We start from the raw sequence: 20,579 nt of genomic DNA, 5'->3' as shown, positions 1-20,579 counted from the left end.
GTCCATGGGGAAAATAGGTCCATGGGGGAATTAATATATTTATAAAGAAATATAGGTCAATGGGGAAAATAGGATCATAAGGGAAAATATGTTCATGGCAAAAAAAGAAAAGAAAAAAAAAAAAGGGAAACCTCGTCAATAGGAGAACAGATCCCTGAGGAAAAATAAGTGGGCTGTGAACTGCCCCTTAGGGGGTGTGGATGGAGACAGGCATAAGTGCTAATGATCTTGACAACGTCATTTTACTGTTAGCATGTTGTGCTATAGGCAGTGTAGCAGGTAAATCAAGTCTTACTAGTTATTCGTATGAATAAAACAAAGACATTACATATGTAACAAAAGAGATGCAGTCATCACTGTCGTCGTCCTGACCTATTTTTTCCACCTAAGGATGGGGTGAGATAGGATGCAGAAAACAATGCAAGGGAAAATAGGAAAGTGGGAGAACTGTTAACTGCATACCTAGTAAATTGGGATGGATACAGTCACTGTGAATTAGTACTATATTTAACTTCTCTGGGGTAAGCTGGGTATCCAGCCAGCTTCACTGAGCGTATTTCTCCCATACAGCTGCCTGGGGGAGGTATAATGTCCAAAATAAATCACTGAGAAAAAGATGCTACTAAGCCTCATATGTGATTCAGACAATGACCTCTTGGCCCACACACCTGCTTGTTTAGGTCCGGAGTCCAGAACACTGTGAAAACGCCGTCAGGATCCAGCACGGCCTGGTGTGTGTGGGCGGCGTGGTGGTGGGCGGGCAGGGCAGACAGCTGCACTTCGGCTGCCACGTCAAGTTTGGGTTTGTCAAGTCTGTCCGCCTCACTGATACCAGTCATAACAGCCGCCACCGCCACCACCCGCCACAACAGCCCCGTCAGACCCATACCTGCAACACTGGGGAGGGACAAGAACAAAAAAAAGTTTTAATTAACACCAACCGATCTCACGAGGGTCGTTTACTTCTTCAATCTGTTTACGACGTTTTTATTCATACTAAGTTCAGACGATTATATTTAGCGCCTGTCATTCAATCCTTTGTTGTAATGCAACCATCAGGTGACTCTACACTGAGTGTCAAGCTGAACGGCTTTCCTTAATCCAGGAATTCTTTAACTACGTTGGATGGTAACATTACTCCCTTTCGCTGGGGTAGGGGAGGAAATATTGTCCCTGTAATCCCTATGAACCTGAAGGCAAAATGGGAGAGTCGTGGGGATAAGGGTTTACCCATCCTCAATTTTTACCCCAGGGAAAGGTATAGGAAATTTCGGATATGAGTGTTGTGCCTGCCCATGGCCCAGTAAACAGGGAGGTTCATATGGCTGTATAGGTATGGGAGGCGTAAAAAATTAATAAGAGTGGAAGCAGTGATTGTGTTCAAGAATGCAAACAATACGGTGTGGTATTGTGTGAAACAAAGATGAAAGGGAGTGACGTGGATGAGTGTTAAGGTGTGAAGTACGTAAGGTCAGTATGTGTACGGGAGAAATGTGTCAATGAGCTGCTTAATTTATGAAATATGAATAAGAGAGAGCAATGAAAGGATTGTAAACATGTACTCGAGATGTGTAATGTATATGTTAAGTTCAAAATGGTGAAGGTAGTGTTTGCATCTTGTAATGATAAAGGTGAAAGGAAAGACAGGCTCGAGGACAAATTACAAGGACTGTGATAGGACAGATGACTTAGAGTTATAAAGCGTTTGTGATTAGAGACATGAATGAAGGAGCTGGCACTGGTTCTTTAAATGATAAAGCGGGTCATCCTGGAGAACAACGGGAGAATGATAAGGGAGGGGGACTGAAGGACGCTTCTGTATTAGTAATTCATATTCTTGGCACAAACAACACAGAGACGTAAGTAGCAAAGGAAGACTTGAGGCAGTAAAACACTGAAAGTGAAGCTGGAGAATAAGAAATGTCAGATGAATATGCATACCAGCTAAAGTCAGTGGTCAATGCAGTTAGGGTCAATGGATTGGGAGCATTATGGGTTTAGAAAACTTATGAAGTGCATACAGAGAGTTAGGCATGCTAAAGCTGTGTGTGGTGTTGTAAAGGCAGCAAATAGTCAGATATGTGTAGCTTAGAGGAATGAGGCGGTTAAAAGAGAAGTGTAAGAAAAGAGAAAGTAGCAGCTTAGGTGGATGGGAAAAAAGACAAATAAAGGACGGAAGGAAAATACTGAGTAACAAACACGTAAAGAGACTAGGATACTGAAAATAGGAACTGGGTAAATAATGATCTGGAAGATAAAGAAATACTAGCTGTTCTAGAAAAAATTGGAAACTGTTCTGGGAAGAGGTGTAAAAATGTAGAAATGACAGTGGAAAAAAGTGTAAAAGTGTGGGGGATGAATGAAACAAGACTAACAAATGGTAATAAAAAGGCAGAGACGGAAATAGTATTTCTGAAAAGCTAATACGAATAATGAAAGAACAATGATACTAAACATACATGATCTGGTAGTGTGCACAGACTGAATGTGATGGTGGTAAATGTTACACAGGCAGAAGTTGTTGTTGTTGCTCAACCCCTGACCATGGGCAAGCAACTTTCCCCATTTGGGATTGTCTCATAGGTTTCCTGCACCGTTGATGCTGTGTCTGCGCCTTTGTGTGATATGTGTTGTGCAGTGCTTCATTATGTATGTGTGTTGTGGGTCTGTTCTGCAAACCGGGCTCGTGTCACCTGCGATTCCATCCAACCCATATCTTTGCTGGTGGCAGAGGAGGGCTGGATAATGTCCTGATCATACCTCCTCAGTCGTACTGCTTCGAATTCACACATCAAAGCGTCTCGTGGTTCGTGTCTACGTTGTCAGGTGTCCAGTGTCTCGTCATGCAGGAAGATGGGGAGACTGAATCTATCCACAGCCGTGCGGACCTCACGTTCTTCTATGAGTGACTGTTTAGTACATGTTATGGAGCTCTGAAGAAATGTCGAGGCCTCGGCAGCTGTTTTGATTGTTTTTATATCAGACAGTGTATTTAGCGTCAAAGTCCCCAGCAATGATAGTGTTAGGTGTCTGTGTTAGGGGGAGGAGCTGAGGGTTGTGTTGAGCTGGTACAGTATGGGAAGTGTCAGGGAGAATGTAAATGTTAAAAGTCTTAATTTCTCTTTTGTGACCAGATGTGACACTGTGTTGCTGCATCATTCTGGAAAAGTGATTGTGTTGTATGTGTTGTGTCTTTGTAGAGGAGTGATGGGTGAAGGTATGTAACGAGGCAAAATCCATGGCTCTCATTTCTGTCTAAACGAATGTGTGACTAGCGTCCGGATCGGGGTATCTGCTGTGTGAGTGTGTGTGTGTGTGTGTGTGTGCGTGTGTGTATTCTTACCTAATTGTTCTTACCTAATTGTATCTTTACAGGAATGAGTCAAGCTCGTACTGTCCCGTGTCTTAAACCATATTTATCGTACATATCCTTAAATTTGTGAATTGTTTTGGCACACACTATTTCATTCGGTAGTGCATTCCATTGATCAATTGCTCTGTTTGGGAAACTGAATTTCCTTACGTCTTTATCACCTCTCTTCTTATGCAGATTTTGTAGTGTACTCTTGCTGATGCTTCTCCATATGTTAAGTAATCATTTATGTCTATTTTCTCCTTCCCTGATATGCACTTATATAGCATTATCATGTCACCTCTTTTCCTTCTCTCCTGTAGTGTTGGTAGATTCAGTTTATTTAGTCTTTCTTCGTAGCTTAGGTCCCTTAAGCTTGGTATCCATCTTGTAGTGGCCCTTTGAACTTTTTCAATCTTGTCTATGTGCTTTTTGAGATGAGGACTCCAGACTACTGATGCATATTCCAGGGTTGGTCTAATGAATGTTGTTATTATCCTTCTTAGCATGTCTTCATTTATGTATGTGAATGCTATTCTCATATTTCCAAGCAGTGTATACATGTTCCGTACCTTCTCGCTGATGTGGTCAGCCGGAGATAGTCTGTTATTGATAATCACACCTAGGTCTTTCTCTCTTTCTGATGTGTATAGGGTTTTATTTCCTAACTTATAATCCCAATCAAGTCTTTTTCCACTTTTACCAAACTTGATTACATGACACTTGTCCACATTGAATTCCATTTGCCATGTACTACTCCATTCATGAAGTTTATTTAATTCTTCTTGTAGCTCTTTACAAGAGTCTGTGTTAGTAATTCTCCTTTGTATTTTTGCATCATCTGCAAACATATTCAGATAGCCCTCATTTCCAGTGTTACTGTTTATATCATTTATATACACTAAAAACATGATTGGTGCCAGCACTGAACCCTGTGGTACTCCACTAGTCACTTCTTTCCATGATGAGTAGTTTCCTCTTAGTACTGTTCTCATTTCTCTTTTTATGAGAAAGTCTTGCATCCAACAAAACAGTTTGCCTCGAATTCCTCCTTGATGGTAGCCTACAGTTTCCATAAATGTCTTTGGTGTGGTACTGTGTCAAAAGCTTTCTTGAAATCTAAATAGATACTGTCCACCCATCCTTCCCTTTCCTGTATTGTGTTTGTTACTCTGTCATAGTAGCTCAACAGATTAGTAACACATGATTTTACTTTTCTGAAACCAAACTGTCTTTCTGTTATCATACTTTGTTCTTCTAGATGATTTACCCAAGCTTTTCTTATAAGCTTTTCTAATACCTTGCTTACAACACTGGTCAGTGATACTGGCCGGTAGTTGAGTGGATCTTGTCTATTTCCTTTCTTGAATAAGGGGACAATATTTGCTTTTTTCCAAATATCAGGTAGTTTACCTTGACTCAAGGATTTCTTGAAAATTAAAAATAATGGTTTACTTAACTCCTTTGGACATTCTCGTAGTACCCAACGTGAAATTTCATCAGGACCACTTGCTTTTCCTCTGTCTAATCTACTTAACTCCTCCTGTATTACTTTTTCTGCTATTTGTATATCTGGTAGTATGTGTGGACATGCATGTTCCACATAGTCCCTCTCAAAATTTTTTTCTTCTGTAAAAACTAATTGGAAATTCTTATTTAGTGCTTCACCAATATCTTTCTCTTGTGCATAAGTGATTCCCTCGTCCGTAATTGATTGTATTACATCTTTTACTTTGGTTTTGCTTCTGATATAGCTGTAAAACAGCTTTGGTTGATCACTACTTTTATTTATTTTATCCTCCTCAAACTGTTTTTGGGCTTTCCTCCTTATTCTTGTATAATCGTTTATTGCCTGTTTGTAATTATTATACGCCCTTTCACTATTGTCTTCTGTATCTATTCCACAACAAATCTCTTCTTTCTTTTGATTTTTTACATTCTGTATTGAACCATTTCTGTATTTTCTTATCTGCTTCTTTGTGCTGTGGGATGTACTTCTGGACTCCTATTTCATAAAATTCACAGAATTTTTTATATACAGCATTTAAATCTTGTCCTCTAAGCTCATTTTCCCAATCAACTTCTAAGAAATACTTCTTTAGGTCTTGATAATTTCCCTTTTTATAGTTTAGGCTCTTTTTGTAACTGTCATTGCTGTTTACTATGTCGTATGCTATCCTGAAGTTATAATTTAGTACTGCATGATCGCTTTTGCCGAGTGGAGGGTGATATATTAAACTGTCAATATCATTTTCTTGCTTAGTAAATATTAGATCCAGCACTGAAGGTACATCAAGTCCTCTTTTTCTGGTGGTTTCCCTCATATGTTGCGTTAGGAAGAACTCTTGTACAAGATCCAGGAGCTTTTGGTCCCAACAGCTTTCTTGGCTAATTATATCTAGAGTATTCCAATTTACATTTGTATTGAAATCTCCAGTTAGTATAATTCTTTCTGATTTCTCTTCCATTTTATGTAGTAAAGATCTTAAACTCTGAATTGTACTCTCTGCCAGGTCCTCATATTAATCTCTTTCCCATGTGTTTGATCTGGGTGGCATGTACAAATTGGCTACAATTACTTTCCCTTCAGATGTGTTGATCTCTACTGCAATCAGTTCTACTTGTGATGGTATATCTAGTTTTATTTCATTGACTTTTAGATTTTTCTTAGTTAATATTATAATTCCTCCTCCTTTTTTTAAATTTCTGTCTCTTCTCCATATATTGTATTCCTCTGAGTTTAGTATGTCATTGGATATCCTTGGTGTTAATTTTGTTTCAGTTAGGCATATTATTTGTGGTTCATTTTCTCTGACATAATCATTCATCTCTAGCAATTTAGATACCATTCCATCCACATTTGAGTACATCAACTTTATCATCTTGTTTATATACTTGTCATGACATGGTTCTTCTGCCTTCCTCCTTTTTCTTCCATCCTGTTTGTGTACCACTTTCGTACCTGCAATCCTATTACTTTGTAAAAAAATTTCTTCTTCTCCTCTTCTGATCTTCCCTCATTTTTTGTTTTTGCTTCCTCCCTTTTCTCTTTCAGTAATTCCAGTTCCTCTTGTGTTAGGCATCTTTTTATCCATACATTTTTGAACTCCTCTTTTTCCATAAGATTCTTTGCATTTTTTAGTATCTCTTCCACAGTGTTTACACTCTGGAAAGTCACCTTTAGAGGTCTTGTCTTGCTTTTCTCATATTTCCCTAACCTTTTGTGTTCCTCTATGTCTTTACTACAGATTTCCTCTGATACTTCTTTCAGTAAGCTCATTACATTTGCCATCTCCTTTTTGTCTCTTGTGATCTTGTTTTTTACTTCTTCCTCTTCTATACCAGTGATTACTATAGATTTGTTTATATCTACTGAATCTCTGACTAACTTTGGATTGTTTTGGATTATTCTTTTCACTTCCTTTTTAATGCTTTTTTCCTCCACCCTTGTTTCTAAGTCTCTCTTTACTTTCACCGTTTCAGCATACGTGGTTTCCTCATCATTTTTGTAGCTTTGCACAGCTTCATTCACCTGTGTTATCTTCTCCTCAATATCACTGCTCTGGTCCATAAGACTGCTTACTTGCCTAATTGTCTCTGTGTCATTTTTGAACTCTTCCATAACACTCTCGTGATTGACCACTGTACATGCCATTTCACTCATTTTCTTCCTAAGTGTACTCAATTCCACTGTTAGTTCACTGATGGTTGTGTCTTTCTTATTGGCCTCCCTTCCTAGTTTTTCTGTTTCTTCCTTTTGCAAGTGCATCTGCTTCTTTATTTCATCAATTTCATTTTTGAAAACCATTTCTAGTTTGTTTACACGTTCAACCAGTCTATTGTGAGTCTCCACTTCAACCAGTTCTTGGTAGAAATCATCATTTTGCTTTTTACCTTTATCCCTTTTCTTTTCCAAATTTGCTTTACTAAAGTATGTATCCATTTTGCAATACTAAAAGTGCAGAGTATGTACTTACAATCCCCGTGTTGTTGTAGTCTAAACAAATCTCAGATGACTCAGCGTATTCTTTCGTCTTGGTTCTCTTTCCTATTTGAACAAGTCTTGTTTAAACTTATTATTTTTTTCCTTTTAATAATGAAAAATCATTTAGTCTAACCTGGTACAGAGCTTGACTCATACAAAGATACTAATTTAGGTAATGCCACTGGCCGTGTTGGTTCGGTACGGAGCGCCGATGTCGCACGTCCGCCTCGATTGAATCCCTGTGTGTGTGTGTGTGTGTGTGAGAGAGAGAGAGAGAGAGAGAGAGTTGCGTTTCTTGTAGGAGTGCTATATTTATGGGATGGCGGTGAAGGAAGTTTTCTGTTTCTGATTTCTTTTTTTTTTTAATAAATGATCGAGGCTGTGTGTGTCGGGTGTGTGTCTGTGTTGTAGATGTGCTTGTGTACAGGGACTGAGTTGTGATGTTTGTGGTGGGGTGAATAGGGAAAGCGTTATTGGAAGGGATGGGGGAGTTGTGTTTGGTGTGACAAGAGGAGTGTTTGTGGATGTGTTGTACACTCGTGGCCATAAATAATCACCTATCCTCCAGTACCCCGTGCCTCAAACTGGCTCCTTTATGCGCGGCAAGTCACACGGGAGTAAGAGGGGCTGAGAGGGAGGGACCAGAGAGAGAAGGAATGGTGGGTGGGGAGACGATTGATGGTGCTGGGGTGGAGTGAGGGAGGGAAGGTAGGATAGGTAGGGGAGGGAGAATGAAATGCGAAGTTGTAGCCACATAATTTGTCTATTTTCATTCAGGGCATCATATAACGGAGTTACTATTCTTTTTTTTATGCAAGGAAGAAGGAACCAAAGGCCAGGAGCCTGCAAACCGTTCCTTCCAAGAAATAAAAAACAATACAAAGGAGACCCAATTTAAAGATTGGAAGATAAAGCTGTATTACACCTTGTATAGCGGTGTCAGATAACAAGTTTTAGATGGGTGGTGATATCAGGGACTGCCTCAGGAGAGAAATATACAGTACCGACGTGACATCAAACATTAGTGCGGAGCCAGATAATTGTGTTTATCCGTGTATTTTGACTTCAGACGCAGACCGGAATCTGGATGGCTTTGACTTCCGTAATATTTTTGTAAGGAACATCCTCTGCCCTTATAAGTAATTAATTTTTGGAACTAAATATTATATTCAGCCTTTGACACGGCTGTGTCCGCAGTAAATATGATCACCTTTTCGGTATACATTCCCTCTATACCAGCGGTTCTCAAACTTTTTGAAGTGTGACCCTATTTGGAATATTTCAAGACTTCTTGATCCATGGGGTAAAAAAGGAGAGAGAGAGAGAGAGAGAGAGAGACCGTACTCTATCGTTACTATGAATATGCTAATAGGGTAATAAAGATAATTACAATTTCACTCAAGTAAATAAAATATCTTAAAAGCATTAGGCCTATTCTATGTCCCTGCAACCCATTGAAATTCCTATCGTGACCCACCTTTGGGTCGCGACCCATAGTTTGAGAATCACTGGTTTATACAGTCACCATCAAGTCAGTTCAATAATTATTTAATGACATCTCTACGTGAAAAGGCTCATTAAAATAACTGTGCACAAAAGATAAATAAATTTGCTCATGGGTGGATATGATAACGGTATCTCTCAAAATCTGTTAGAGGGAAAATGAAACAAAATCCTACCCAAACTCCCAAAATATATCTATGTCAATGTTTAGCAACACTGGTCAAGCCAAAGCAACCAGGAATGCCTTAGTAAGTAGTCCAGTGGCCTCATGCCATAAAAACCTCATGCAGGCTTCGCGGCACCGGGGAAACAGTGTTGTTGATGGTTTACTGGATTCGTCTGAACAGCTCCCACTCGTCCTTAGTGTGCTGGAGGAGGCGGGCCCGTGTCCTCTCGTTCTCTGGCTTCCACGCGTTGACAATCTGGTCCCACACAATCTCGATGGCTCTACACTAATATTTGTTTTGTCACGTCAACATACTTCTCTCACGAGCCAGTCTTTGATATCACCACCTATCTCAAGTTTGTTATCTGACGCCGCTATACAAGATGTAATGCAGCTTTATCTGCCGAATAGTAACTCCTTTATATGATGCCCTGAATGAATGAAAATAGGCAAATTATGAGGCTACAACTTCGCATTCATTCTCCCTCCCCTACCTACCCTCCCTCCCCTCCCTCACTCCACCCCAGTACCATCGCTCGTCCCCCCACCCATCTTCCCTTTTCTCCCTGGCCCCTCCCTCTCAGCCCCTCTTACTCCCGTGTGACTTGCCGCGCATACAGAAGCCAGTTTGAGGCAGGGGTACTGGAGGATTGGTGATTATTTATGGCCACGACTGTACCTGCCACACACCCATGTACTGTGGCGTTGTCTGACATCTGTTATTGTAGTGCATGTGATGTGGATCCATTCTCTGCAAGAAGTGCACTGGGGAGGTCCACCTGTTCGTCTTGCACTTGTGAGGTGTTGGGAGCAGGCAAGGCATATGTGTCGTGTTTGGTGCCCAGGATTCCAGTAGCCAAGTTTTTACCATAATCCGATCAGAGTTTCCATGGCTCTTTTATAAGGGGTAAGGTGACAAATTTTAGTACCATTAAATATATATATATATATATATATATATATATATATATATATATATATATATATATATATAGTGATTTGACCAATTATACTGCAATTTTGCATGTAGGTAGCAGAGGCCAAGATCATATCATTTTTGAACGAAACGAGGTTATATTCTTTAAGCGAAGTTCTTTGCGAGCAGAGCAGAGCACCAAACTCCGCCATTCAAGGCAGACGACTTTATCTCGTTCCAGCAATTTTCCTGAGAATCCAGCGTTAGAGCAAAGCAAAATAACATCCACCGCGCGTTATTTAAATCAGGAGTAGGGCTTCCTAACAAACTCCAGCAATTTTCCTGAAAATCCAGTGTTAGAGCAAAGCAAAATAACATCCACCGCGCGTTATTTAAATCAGGAGTAGGGCTTCCTAACAAACTCCAGCAATTTTCCTGAGAATCCAGTGTTAGAGCAAAGCAGAATAACACCCACTGAGCGTTATATAAATCAGGAGTAGGGCTTCCTAACAAACTTATTCAAATCCATCTCGTAACTAGGATGCTGATTTGCAGGATAAAGAAGAGGCGTGGGAGTTTCAGCTCTCTCCTTTCCCTGTCGTGTCTGCAAGTCTTAATGGAGAATGACCGTCCTGTTATGTTTTTTTTTTTTTCTTCTTCTTCTTCATGGAAGAAAGAAACCCTTGAGAGTTTAGAGTCTTCCTGCCTATTTTTCCTCCTACTGAAAGAAATCTGATTTACGGGAGGGAAATAGCGGTAAGACGTTTGTGAATCTGGCCGCCTGTCATACGTATGGGTCAGACAGCCGTAGTTTGTGTGGCATACCAGACTTCATAGCAATTTTTACCTAATATTGTACTAATTTCTGATTTTTTCAAATTTTTTCATATTTTTCTTTTTTTTTTTACCAATTTTTACTGATTTTGAAAACGGATTCATTATACATTTTACGTCCTGATATTCTCTTCTTTTTTCTGCATTGTACATGTCTATTTTTGTCATCGTTTCCCTCAGTAATGTGCTCTGCAATAAGGAAAAAAAAAAGTTTATGATGTAAAATAAGTCGATGAGGAAGAGATGCTACGAAGCCTCCTTTCTCAGCTGTCACCTAAAATACGTCCCATATTCTAACCAGTAAAGTGTGCTTTGTGAGAACGTGACGGGCGAGCGAGTGCTATGTTATCACAATTTTCTTTTGATATACTGCATTATTTTTTACTGATGGTAGGTGAACGATGAAAAATATACATGAACGAAAGACATTTTTATATACACCCACACAGACCGAAAACACACACACACACACACACACACACACACAATCAGCACTGCCACCCTGCCGTGTCTAAGAAACAGAACTGATAAAAACTTGGTTACTGATGAGATGATTAAAACCAGAAATGGGGTGTTTTTCCTTGCTGATTTCACCATCAAAACATTGGAAAAACGTTAATATAAAATTTTAGGCGGAATCTCCGATATTTAATTGCTAGAGATGATGCCAAAACATAGAGTGTTACGGCGGAAAATCTTTTTTAATTTGACTTCGTAATTGAGACGTCCGCCGATTAGAGCCAAACACTCCCTTGGAAAACTTGAGATTCCAAGGGGTTCATACGGGTTTATTGGTGAGGAAGGAGAAACAAATGAATTTAAAAATAATAATTTATACACCAGATTACAGGTGTCATCGATTCATACACAGATCTGTAACAGCAGGACCTGAACAGCCACAGGTTGAAGTCTGGGGGGGAAACCACTCTGCGGAAGCGAGATCCAAAGAGATGCAGTTCGGGGAATAAAAGAATTTTGATAGAAGTTCTGCGATATGGCAGTGTGACAGGCCATTCATGAGCAATACCAGATGCCCGTGTGGCATGGGGAAAGGAGCGGAGAGGTGGCACAATGAATGCAACTTCGTCTGAGCGTTTGCCATAAAAGAATCTCTAAAATAATGGAAGGGAGGCAACATTCCTTCCTACTTGTAGGGGAGGAAATTAATTTGTAATAGTAGGGTTATTAATCATTCTAACAGCTTTGTTCTGAAGTTTGTCCAGTTGTTTTAGCGCAACCTCTCCACATCCATTCCACAAGGGCAAGCAAAATTCCAGCTGAGAGCTCACATGACTCTGGTAAATTATAGCTAACTGCTCGTCAGTGAAGAAGTTACGGACTCTGAACAATAATCCCAGTTTCTTTGAAGTGGTTTAAGCAAGGGATCTAACATGAGAGGTCCAGTTGAGGGCATTGTTTAAGTGAAACACAGAGAATTTCAATACTTTTTGAGAATGGAATATTAGTACCATTGAAGGTAATATAGGAAACAGGCAATAACTGTATATTAGTAAATTGTATATATATGGTTTTCCTAACCTTAAATAAGAGTGTTATTTTGTCCCCACTCTGTGATCTTAGATAAGTCCGGATTTATGGAGACTGGTGTATTGAGTTGTGAGTTAGAGATATTAAACTTTGTGAACTGGTGTTTAAGTGTGAATGAACTGTGAAGCATTGAGTCATCTGCATATGAATGAGTGGGATTATGGGTGACAGATAAGAGATCATTAATATGAACTGGGAATAGGGTTGGAGCCAGGACTGATCCATGTGGCACGCCAGCATTAAACAAATGGAAATTGGAATATACATCATCTACTTTTACTCTTATCTTTCTGTTCCTGAGATATCAGGAAATCAGAGGAACAAAAGGTGATAGTCCATGGCAGGGGAGTTTGGACAGCAAAGAACTGTGCCACACTCTGCCAAAAGCTTTAGAAATATCAAAGGCTACTGCATGGGTTTTTCCATGTTGGTCAATTGACTGATGGATGGTACGAGTCAAGAGATTCCCTGTATCACCAATGGATCTTTCATGACGAAATTCATACTGACGGCCACTAATTAAGTTGCTGGATTCAAGATGTTTTACAGTATACTAATTGATCACAATCTCATACTCTTTACCTAGAGATGATATGATAGTTATTGGTCTGTAGTCAGAGGAGTTAGAGAAACTTCCTTTCTTCGGAACTGGGTTGATATTGGCTTCTTTCCATGAATCAGGGAAGGAAGAAGTACGTACGCATAGCCTGAATAATTTAGCTAGAACAGGAGCAAACTCTGGGGAACGCTTTTTCAAAACAATTTGAGGAATTCCATCTGGACCTGGAGTTTTTTTAGTTGGTAAATTACCTAGTATGGATTTTACTTATCTAGTCTGTATCTTAAGTGAAGCAATATCGGGAGAGTCAAGTTCTAGTACAGGGACATTCTGGCTGACTTCCTCTAAGGTAGAATTTTTGGCAAATGTACTGGCAATGTGTACTGGCAATGATGTTCACTTTACCACGTGTGTCATTTATAGTTTTACCATCTGAAGATATTAGTGGAGGAATGGGTAATGACTTGTTAAGGATATTATTGAAAGAAGTGAGAGTTGATCAGAATATTCTTTTGTCATTAGGATTATTTAACAGTTTGGATGCTTGGTTTTGAAGAAAGTTTGATTTAACGAGATGTATTACTGCTTTCCATGGTTTCTAAGAATCTTAAATTGACTGAGCAGTTCAGATGCTTTTTATTTTAAGGAAACGTTATATGCTAAGGACTTTTGAGTCGTTGTTCTGGCACAGATGCTCTCAGACTATTTTGGGGAGTCCGATATTTTACTGAGTTGTTGACTGGGTATGAACAATTCCATACCAGCTTGTATTAAGTCATTAATGTGGGACTGGGTAGACTTGAAGTTACTGGAGAAGAAAGCCTGCCATGGAATATCAGCAAGATAATTTTTAAATGCATCTCAGTCTGCATTATCAAAGTTCCATCTGGTCACACCGACAGGTTCAGGACGAGGAGGTTTAGGGAAGCTGACTAATGAGGCTTTGATGAGATTGTGGTCAGAGGATCCAGGTGGTGACAATACTTCTATCCTCCATTGATCTGGATTATTTGTCAGGAATAGTTAGGCATTCTGGTCAGGATTATCTGGTATTCTGGTTGGTTGTTTTATCAATTACGTGAGATTAAATGGTTCTGCAAACAGCTCGCATTCTAAAACCAGAATCATCAGTTCGGGCAGAATGCAAAAAATCGTTCTACATTATGGATGTTAAAATCACCCAAAACGGCAATTTCGGTGCTAAGGGTGAGATTAAGGTTAATCAGCTGTATGGATATGAAGTCAAATACACCGGGTTCTGAAGAAATATAGGGGGAGCGATAAACTATACAGATATATTTGGTAATATTTAGATAATTTAGCTTATATATTGAACTAGCAAGGGTACCCGGCATTGCCGGGCCAAAAAGGCGAACACTCTAATCCTATTTGTTCTAGTTCAGTCTTTCTTTCTGCTCCAGAAAGATTATGTACCTCTTATGCTTTTGAAGAGGGATTATAAGAGGTCCAGGAACTTTATATTTCAGCTTTTGCAGACTAACGCACTGTATTTTTGCGCACTTGTTTACTATTACTGGTGACCTCAAATGACCTCAGAGGTCAACCTCATATAGCCTATGTCCGAACTGGAGGTCATGGGAGTCTCCATGCCGAAAACTGAGCTGCTGGGTCCAGTCGTTGGAGCGTGTATTACCGGTGACCTCTAATGACCTCCGACTGGTGGCCTCAAATGACCTCTTAGGTCAACCTGACATAGTCTATGTCTGAGCTGGAGGTCATGTGAGTCTTTGTGCCAAAAATTGGGCTGCAGGGGTACCCGGCGTTACCCGGGCCATAAAAGGCGAACACTCTACTGGTGATCTCAAATGACCCAGATCTGAATTTTGACCCCCTAAAACCATTCTTGGGTCACCCTGATCCAGACTATATATGGGTTTGGAGGCGTCTTTCTCTCTCTCTCTCTCTCTCTCTCTCCAGTATCTATCTATCTATCTATCTATCTATCTATCTATCTATATCTATATAGATAGATAGATAGATAGATGAATAGATAGATAGATAGATAGATATTTAGATAGAAAATCAAAGTTAGCTGAAGTGAAGTTCAAAACAGTGTCAACTGCAAATTCAAATCTGATAAAAGAACAGATGCCACCCTTGTTACGGAAGTTTGTGAGGAGATTGTAACCAGGAAAACAAAATGGGGATATGTCAGCAGCGGGAGAGATTTGGGTTTCTGTGAGGAACAGGTCTAGAGGGGACACTGACTGGAGGAAAAAATGAACGGAATTCAGACTGGTACTTAGACCACGGACATTAGTGAAATATGAGGCCGAACATGCGCTTCTCCGCTGACGAAAATGAAGTGTTTTCAACAACTGCTGTTGGCACAGCCGCTTGATTTCGACAAGGAGGACCCTGTGCCGCCATCCCTACCCTGCTGGTGGTGGCAATCAGAGATACCTTCGAATTTGGTGATAACAGTGCAACAGCCATTGCAAAAGAGGGATGGAAATAGAAAGTGTGATATCTAATGTGCCTGTAATGTGGTGTCGACAATTGAAAGTAAAGGTTTAATGAGAGTATACTGGTCTACTCTATGTGTTTATAAAAAACAATGAAAATGTCAGCAATGGGAGATAGTCAGGAACAGGTCCTGAGGGCTATTGTAACGGGAGCTCCAGCTCTCCCTGTCACCAAAGAGATAGGAAAGAATCAGCTTGAATTAGAAAACGAACTAAAGTAGAGGACATGATAAAATACATTAAAAAGAAGAAATGGCATCAAGCGGGAAATATTTGTAGAAGACACAACATACTGACAAGGAAAGCAACCGACTGGGTAACAACTAATTCAAGATGACCAAGAGCAAGACCAGCAGCTAGATGGTGTAATGAAATATAAAATAACTACAGGAGATACAGGATCCCAGACAAATATCAAAGAGCAAGCGATGAAAACAGAAAACTAGTTAGAGATCTTGGGGTTCTGGACAGGAAACAAACAGCACAAGACCAGGATAAGTGAACGTGCGGGTGAGGCCTATGTCATGCAGTGGAATGTTACAGGTTGACTTCAATGACTAAAAAAGTAATACCCTCATGTTCCATCATCCACTTTCGTTTAGTCTCCCATTTGCCTTTCACTTTCTCAGCCACTGCATATAATATTGTACAGTGGTTACCTTAATCCGGGTACGGAGGAAGGAGTGAACACTGTCCCAGCACCGCCTATCACCCCTCGCTTCGCACTACTGTAATTTACCAAGCACCGACCTCCTGTCACGTGCTTGCACACACACACACACACACACACACACACACACACACACACACACACACACACACACACACACACACACACACACACACACACACACACACACACAGTCGTAAACCGTCTTGATCCAAACTTTCGTATGAGATTCCCTGTTTACATTCATCATTCATACAGCTACCGAACACTTCACAACAAAACAGGAGTGACTATTATTGCGGAAAAAAAAAAATACAACGAAAAATCATTTCCGGAAAATTATTACTTGTCATGGGACTTGTCTTTATTGAAGAAATGGGTTAAGCTTCTCTGTGGCTACGGTTTCCCCAAGGACATAATCAGTCTACCATTACACAGACCCTGCCAGAACCCCGATCCCCCGCCACTGCCTCCACTCATACACCACACGAAATGGGGGCGTAGCTGCAGATTTTCATCATCATCATCATCATTATCATCACTATCATGATCATCTTCTTCTTCTTCTTCTTCTTCTTCGACTGCTTGTAAATCCCCTTATCTGCTCCCAAATGAACATGAAATTCAGCATGTATTAACTATATTAGGACAGAACCCTTCAAGTAACAAACAAGAAGCGGTGCCAATGCCTAGCAAACCCGTCTCCGGCAATTATTTTAGTGCTGACGTATAAACACAACAGGATATCTAGTCAAAAATGTCACATATCAAATCTGAAGTAAATCGGGTGAAAATTGACGATTTTATGCCCGTAAAATTTTAGGCCCTACCCACCTGACATTGACCGCTTCACAGCTAACTGGGGGGTGACCCCCCTGATGTAATGAGGCATGTTATAGGATGCAGATTTGAAAGATGCACCTTTAGGTTTTGGATTCACGTCGATATGACGAATTTGAAAAAAGTCATGGAGAAAGAAAGATTTTTTTAATTTGTATTTTTTGGGACTACATCCTGGGCCTTAGCCCAGTTTGGCCTAAAATTTAATCAGGCGATCACAAGATCATATCCCATCATCCCTGCAATTTTAGTCAAAATCGCACCAGTAGTTTTCGCGTAAAATTGTTGTCAGACAGATAGACAAACAAACAGAGTGAAAACAATACCCAAGGGGAGGGGACGGATAAAAAATATTTTCGTAAAGTCATTTTCTCTCTCTCTTTCTTCCTCCCCCCCCCTCTCTCTCTCTCTCTCTCTCTCTCTCTCTCTCCATATCAAAATTCTGGGATGAGGATGTTTACCTACTGGAACTCCCCTACCCCTCCGCTCTCACAGTTCTGGTTATGCGCCTTTAAAACCTCCGGAATTACTCTCCATTGAAGAAAAAAAAAATGAACACATTTTATTTCACAAGGACACAGCAACAACTTTTTTTCTGGTTGCAGCGCATAGCAACCTGTTGCCGACTGCATCATTATACATATGAAAGTAACGTCTGAAACAAACCTTCACTGCACTCAAGCCACTATTCCTACAACACCCATTAATACACAGTTCAAACCAGTAGTCCCTCCCCAGCGACAAGAAAGAGACATGTGCCTCTCTGCGTACCAGATGGAATTGTTATAAGCGAACCCAAGTAACAACAGTAACGAGAACAAATGGGAGTTGCCGTGGTCGGTACAGCTCTCGTATTTTATCCCAGCTAAATCCAGATAACTTCAGGCAAGCAGGAGTGAGTCACAGAGCCTGAAAGAGACACTATTGTGGTGACAACTCTAGTACCGCATTCCAGCTGACGCCAGATCATGATAATCAGTTAAGTATGAGTTATAGGAGACACGCCAGACCATTACATTGAGTTAAGCATGAGTTATACGAGACACGCCAGACCATTACATTCAGTTAAGCATGAGTTATAGGAGACCGAGTGTTAGTGTTACCATTAACTCTCTCATGATCGTATCTACTCTAGTATTATACTACCACATGAGTTATAGGAGACTGAGTGTTAACAGTGTTACCATTAACTCTCACATGATCGTATCTTCTCTAGTATTATACTACCACATAAGCCTGTCTTCATCTACATCCCGTAGGGGTCATCTCCCCACCACCTATTTTTCCCTATGAACCTATTTTCAACCTATGGACCCATTTTCCTACACAGACCTATTGTCCTCCATTGTTCTAATATTCCCCAGGGACCTATCTTCCCCATGGACCTATTTTGCCCATAGATTAGTTTCTCCCATAGACATTTTTTTTACCCCATACACATATTTCTTCCCAGTAGACCTATTGTTCTCCATTGTTCCAATTTTCCCTAGTGACCTATATTTCTCATAGATTAGTTTCTTTCTCCCATAGACATTTTTTGCCCCATAGACCTATTTCTTCCCAGTAGACCTATTTTCCCATCAGGGCCTATTTACCCATGAACCTATTAATCCTCCATGGACTTGGTGTCTCCAAGGACTTATTTTCCCTCCATGGACCTATTTTTTCCATCGACCTATTATTCCCTATGAACTCATTTTCTCCCCCTGTGACATCGAATCCCCACATGGATCAATGTTCCCCTTCAAGAACCTTTTGTACTAATTGGACCTACGTTTCCATCTGGACCAATTTCACCCAAGGACGTATTCCCTGTACTTTCATTTTCCCACATGGACCTGTTCACCAATGGACCTATTTTCACCCACTCACCCACCAAACCACCCACTCACCCACTGTATAAGCCCGTCTCCTGCTTTGTCCTCTGGGAGGCTCCGTATCCACCCACCCACTCAGAAAGTTCAACCAACCACAAAGTCCAACCATTCACCCACCCACAAAGCCCACCCGCCCCTAACGCCCTCATAATTTACTCACTCGCCCCTATCACTTCACCTAACCACACATCCCTCACACTCACTCCGCCCACCAACACACTCCACCTACTAGCCCCTTCCAGTCACCCCATCCACCCACTCTACCCCTCACCTAATCCACTTTGCCCACCCCATCCACTCACCCCATCGTGCCTACCCATGGCCACCTAAAACACCAGGACTGAGTGAAGGGCTCGCCTGATGACGCCACAGGAGCAGGCGAACCATCCGTCTGCTGGGTCTGCCCGATGAACGTATATCCCTTCAGGATGTCAGTGTACTAACCTGTATTTTAACTTATATTGCTCACTCAGTTCTGAAAAGTTAAAAAAAAATGTTTAGTATGTGCAGTAATGATACTCTGGTTCCTCTACCCTCCCCTCCTCCGACCTCTGGCGAGGATGTGAGAGACAAGGCAAAATAAGGCCAGGTGAATGGATATTAGCGGTTCAATAATATTTAGTATATGAATGTGTGTGTGTGTGTGTGTGTGTGTGTGTGTGTGTGTGTGTGTGTGTGTGTGTGATCTGTTCCCCTGGATTATCCACAACTTTGTCCTTCAGTGGGAAAAGAAACTAGAGATCATGACTGTACATTTCGTCTCTCTTCTGACAATAATCCTGACGATGACATACCTGAACAATAATATGACTACTTCCAGATTTTTGACAGAGGAGTCTTGAAATGGCCACTGAATTCGGTTTCAGTCTGCTCCAACACCTTAAGAATTCTCGAACTATATAAGGAAAACTCTCTTCCCTCAGTAATAAAAAATGTTGTAATGAAGCTGTCCATTGGTATTCATTTCTCTCTCTGTGATCTGAATGAATTGTGATTTAGTGGGATCTCTGCAGATATGAAATTATCACATTCCATGAAATCCACTGACAATATACAACTCAGTAACTCTGTTAAGTCATCCAGTAACAATATGGAAAGCAACTGTACAAAAAAAAAAAAAAAAAGTTTTCAACGCTTAGCGTTTGATTGTCCTTATATATATATATATATATATATATATATATATATATATATATATATATATATATATATATATATATATTATATATATATATATATATCAGCCGTTTGAGTACCCACTGCAGGACCGGCCTATCCCAACCGAAGTCGGGATGATACAGCCAATGTATCTCTACCAAGTGGCTTAGGCTGTCTAGTAGAGATTGTATGTAGGGTGAGAAGCGCTTGTAAGTGTAAGTGTAGTGTTGGAGTGGCTTTGGATTGGTGTGTAGTCTGTGAACCAAGTGTAATCGGCCCTCGCAAGCCGACTGGGTGCGGTGCAAGCATACTTTTATAGTAAGCGACACTGGTTCAACCACAGCACCCCTTATGTCCGCCAATGCAGTACGTGGCCGGGTGAACACTCTCAAAGTTTATTACCCTGGCGGGGAGCGAACCCTGGCTCACCCATGTAAGAAACGCACACTCTACCACTGTACCACAGTTATATATATATATATATATATATATATATATATATATATATATATATATATATATATATATATATATATATATATATATTTGCATTTATTTATATATACAAACAAACTGTCATATTAGTTAGTAGTATAAAGCATTACGTGTGGATAGGAGTATTGATATTGCAGGTACATTTGCATATACGAGTATAATGTTATTGTCTCCGCCAAGGAGGTTATGT

The 20,579-nt window shown here is 40.4% G+C and overlaps 1 protein-coding gene across 1 annotated transcript in view; it reads right to left on the bottom strand.

Moving 5' to 3' along the window:
• The window catches only part of LOC145406681 (DBH-like monooxygenase protein 1), a 588,166-nt gene that overhangs the window by 46,234 nt on the left and 521,353 nt on the right, over window positions 1-20,579 (bottom strand). Inside the window, exon 2 of the mRNA XM_080277778.1 lies at window positions 669-897. Coding sequence (XP_080133904.1) covers window positions 669-897 — 229 coding nt within the window. The remainder of the gene's footprint in view (window positions 1-668; window positions 898-20,579) is intronic.

This window comes from Coenobita brevimanus, chromosome 71 (assembly GCF_032717465.1).
Source record: "Coenobita brevimanus isolate Jiangsu-jjx chromosome 71, ASM3271746v2, whole genome shotgun sequence".
Taxonomy (NCBI): Eukaryota; Metazoa; Arthropoda; class Malacostraca; order Decapoda; family Coenobitidae; genus Coenobita; species Coenobita brevimanus.
The sequence above is the reverse complement of the archived record's forward strand: the minus strand, read 5'-3'. Positions and strand labels throughout refer to the sequence as shown.